This window comes from Chelon labrosus, assembly GCF_963514085.1.
Source record: "Chelon labrosus genome assembly, chromosome: 16".
Classification (NCBI taxonomy): Eukaryota; Metazoa; Chordata; class Actinopteri; order Mugiliformes; family Mugilidae; genus Chelon; species Chelon labrosus.
Window position 1 is genome coordinate 15094457 of NC_140349.1, and position 4292 is coordinate 15098748.

Below are 4292 nucleotides of genomic sequence, written 5' to 3' on the forward strand. Positions count from 1 at the left end.
CGCTCTTGTCTTGCTTAATAAGTGGAGTTGGGTTGATGCTATAATCTAGAAAACAGAAACCGACAATAAGAAGTTATTGAAAACGTATCTGAACACGATTGGTTGTCGCGTCTTTCAAGAGATCTGTTAAAGAATAATTCAAGGGCTTTTAAGTCTGGGTCCTATTTTCCCATCTTTTTGGTTCTAAGTGATTATGTGGGATTGGCCCCATATTGAGTGAGAGCACTATAACTTGCAAGCGTCTGCCATGCAGTCAAAGCGCCATTTGTAAACTGAAATTGTTCAGTTTGGAGCACAGCTAGCACAGCTAACCTCAACTTTAGCGCGTCTCCATCACCGCATTATAGTCTGAAACCTTCGCCTATTGCATTTGATTTTGTTGCAGCTATTTGCTTGTGCACTGCAATTGATCACATGTGTCTTCTAGATAAAAGCTGTACTTTTTGTACTCCTAACCCTTCTTTAACTAACTCAAGTTACCCTGCAACAACTCGCCTCCTGCAAGATTTCAGAGCAAGACTTCTGTTGCATGTTTGTTTCTGTAGAGATCCTTTCACTATGTGTTTTCCAGCACTTTAAAATAACAGTCTGAGGATGAGTCAGTCACTTTCAGTCGAACGACGACGAACGCTCCATTCGTTTACATTTCAGCCGGTCAAGTGGCTGCTGGTCAAAACATCCGCGTTTTTGTTCCTGACAATCATTTTGTCCCTAAAAAAAATATAAAACTAGAGCAAAATAGAAGTGATTCACAGATCACTTTCTGCCTGTGTGGATTTGATCTGTTGCTAACCGTCACATTAAACGTCCGTGCATAGGGAGACTAATCAGAATCTGACTGGTGTCGTCAAGATTTCATTACACGGTTTAAAAAAAGCAAACTTGAAAATCTGTCGAGCGTTACAATGACGAAAGTTTCTTATCAAATCATGTTTTCTTTTCTTTTATTTCAGTTTGTATACATAATTTCCCCCCATTCACAATAGCATGATTAAAGACAAAATATCCAGTAACTTCAGTTTAAAAATAAATAGTCAATAAAATTACTACAAAATAGATTTTCTTTTTTAAAAAATAGCAAATTTTTTTTCTAACATGTTTCCAACATTGCTGCTCAAGTTAATTGTGATTACACAATCATAGATTTTTCTAGATTTTTCTCAAATAAATAGTAATGTATAAATAGATAAAATAAGTTATGAAGTAGCCCGCAGGCTTACGTTACTGAACACACACTACACAGAGTGGATTGTTGTAAATGCATTAAACTCAAGAGTTGGTGCGCTTGCAGTAGGCGCTTTCTGAGAAGAGTAACGGCGTGACTAACACCCACTTTCCCTGAGGTATTCATTTGTAACAGAATTGCTTTAAGCACTGTGCCATATCGTTGATCTGTTCTTCTTTTCCCTTTTGCGAATGGATCTTTTGCCGTCAAACACAAAGTTGGCGAGGTAGCGCATGATGCTGTGGGCCATCATCTTTCTGTTGAAGGGATCGTCTGGCGTGCCGATGTCCTTCAGCATCTGCTCCTCCTGGGCTCCGGTCACCGGTGTGACCCGCTTCTTGTTTTTCATCTGTGGGCCAGAAGTGACGGGGTTAACGTGAGGGACGGTGAAGTCAGAAATTAAAGCAGGACTGTTACTGTGCATCTGTGACACCTGGTTTTAAATAGTTTTCTTGTCAAACAAATGTCACGCTTTGAAGGCATGTGAATATTGTGCTACTTTAGCTCAAAGAGAAGGGCTTATCCCACCACTGGCTACAGCATGAATGATTAAAACCTGTGCCACATGAAAGAAAAGGCTAAAGCATACAAGACAATGTCAGGATCAACACAGAAAGACAAGTTTCCAGCATGCCAGACGCACCTTTTTCATAATCTGATCAAACAGCGTGTTGGAGAGTCCTCTGACCTCGCGGAGGATCTGACTGTTGGGGTACTCCTTCTCTACATGCTTGAGGAGAACAGTGTAGGTGAGCAGGCCCTGAGCCAGCCTTTGGAGACAAGCCTCCTGGATAGAGGAGAGAGACACACATTTGACAGTGCTCAAACTATCCCCATCACACACTTTCTTTTAGCAGCGCTCACAGGGTCGGAAAGGAGGAGACCAACCTTGCTGAAGTTGGTTTCTGGGCAGTTTTCCGGGAACAAGGGGGACCTGCGGGAGTCCAGGTCGCTGAATGACACACCTTGGAATTCTTCTTCAAACTGATGGAGAAGAGATGTTTCAAATAAATAACGATTAAGGTCAGAAAGGGAGTTTATGTGAAACAGTTACTCAGTAAAACTTTATAAGAAAAAAACTCATTCAAGACAATGAATGATAAAAGCTCTTACCTCCTTCTTGTGGCGCTCGTTTATGAAAGTAAAACGAGTAAAGGGGTTGGCCGTCGGTTGAGCGGTCTCCTCCCCCTCCTCACCTGAAGTGTCACCGGCCGGGATGTCCAGTTGCGCGTCTTCCAGCGGAGCGCCGGAGGCGCACGTCGGCTGCAGAGCGGCCAGCATCACTGCAGAGAGCAACACCAGAACTGTGCGCAGGGGGTGAAAGCATGAATGAATAAACGAACGCATGAAAACAGGAAGACGTGCAGGAAACGTGCGCACAGACAGACTTACTAATTTTAGAGGGCATGATGCGCTGCCGGGAAGATCTTGTAGAGCTGTCACTGATGCTGAGGGCTGCCAGGGCCTGAAGGAGTTGTCTTGTGTTCGAGATGGGCTGTCATTTTATACCCTGGTCTTCCCTGGAGGAAATCCCCCCTCCCTGAAAGAGGCAGGCAATTTCTGGTTTGCGTCAAGTATGTGGTGTAGCAGCTTAGGTGGTTGATGGTGGTTTTGACTAAGATGATGTCCATTCTAATATTATTTGTAATTTTATTTATTTATTCAAACAAGGTTATTTAGGTAGGAAGTGGAATTATAGCATTGATTGTTATAATAATAACATACACATACACGTACAGAGTCAGCATTTGACACCACTGAAGGAAAAAACCTTGTTATTTTCAGTCAATTTAAAGGGAATCCCCCCAGACCTGAGCATTTTCATAGCAATATTCCAATGGCTTGTGCTTGTAGCTTGGAGATAAATTAATAATTAGGCCTAAATGATGATCAATAGCTGAAAGACAAAAAAAAAAAAAGTTTCTTTTGCAAATGATGATTCAGACAGCGGTGTCTCAGGATTTATACACATTTAAGTGTCCACAAAACAGATGACTAGAGTTTAGAGGTGGAAAGTAGCTATTTACTGTAGTACTTACTTTGCTGGAGTATTTCTATCACTACACTGTTAAGAATTTTCCTGTAAAATAACAGTAAAGAAGGGTTGCCATTATGTTACTGTAAAATTAACATATTTTTACTGTCACTAAAATTTACAGTTTTTTACTGCTATTGAGAAATACAGCGTTTACTGTTTGTCAAGATTACTTTCACAATACTTTACAGTCAACTGGTTTGTTTAAAAATACATTATCAGTCTTCACACAATCTACAAACTATGTGCTTTGTGAAAGAACAGATCACACTTATGTAATTCATTCATCTTCCGGAGGCGGTTATCTTTAACCGCCTCCGGACCGCTTGTTCCTGTGAAGGGTCACGGGAGACTATCCTAGCTGTCATCGGACACCCTTGATAGGTCGCCAGTATCGTAGGGCTAACACAGAGAGACACACTAAAACCTACGGCCAATTTAGAAAGTTAGCATGGCAGGAAACCTGAGTACCTGGAGAGAACCCACGCAGACACAGGCTGTGTGCAGAACATGCAAACTGCAAACTCCACACAGAAAGGCCCAGTCGACCACGGATTCGAACCCAGGACCTTCTCGCTGTGAGGCATCAATGCTAACCACCTCGCCACTGTGCCGCCCGAACAGATCCAGCTTCCCGTGTGTAGTTCAGGTTCAGGTTTCCCAGAATGCAAAAAATACATCATGATACCGTGATTTAGAAGGTTTGGATGAATGATTAGCGGTAAAATGCTATATTCTAGGAAAACAGTATAGTTCTGTTAAAAGAACCGTAAATCAGCAAAATTTCACAGTTTTTTGTTTGTATTAACAGTAGAGTGATGTATTCAGAAATAACAGGTTAATACTGTTGGAATTCTGCTGTAAATTAACAGCAATTTCTAACAGTGTACACTTCACAGTGTTTAAAGGGCATTATTGTATTTTTGAGTCGATCACATCCACGCAGTAGTCCTACTGTTTCTTGTTGTAATAATTTTGGACCATTACTTTGTTGATATTTGAATGTGCTGATTTTCCTAAAGAAACCTTTTG

General features: G+C 41.3%; 1 protein-coding gene across 1 annotated transcript; it reads right to left on the reverse strand.

Annotated features, from left to right (window-relative positions):
• Positions 1-1367: 1367 nt before the first annotated feature.
• On the reverse strand, positions 1368-2633 carry il6 (interleukin 6 (interferon, beta 2); the record flags this gene model as incomplete). Its single annotated transcript, XM_084562627.1, has 5 exons — positions 1368-1574; positions 1869-2012; positions 2114-2209; positions 2339-2529; positions 2618-2633. 5 exons carry the CDS (start codon positions 2631-2633, stop codon positions 1368-1370), a joined length of 654 nt encoding a protein of 217 aa, XP_084418753.1.
• Between the last annotated feature and the right edge of the window lie 1659 nt (positions 2634-4292).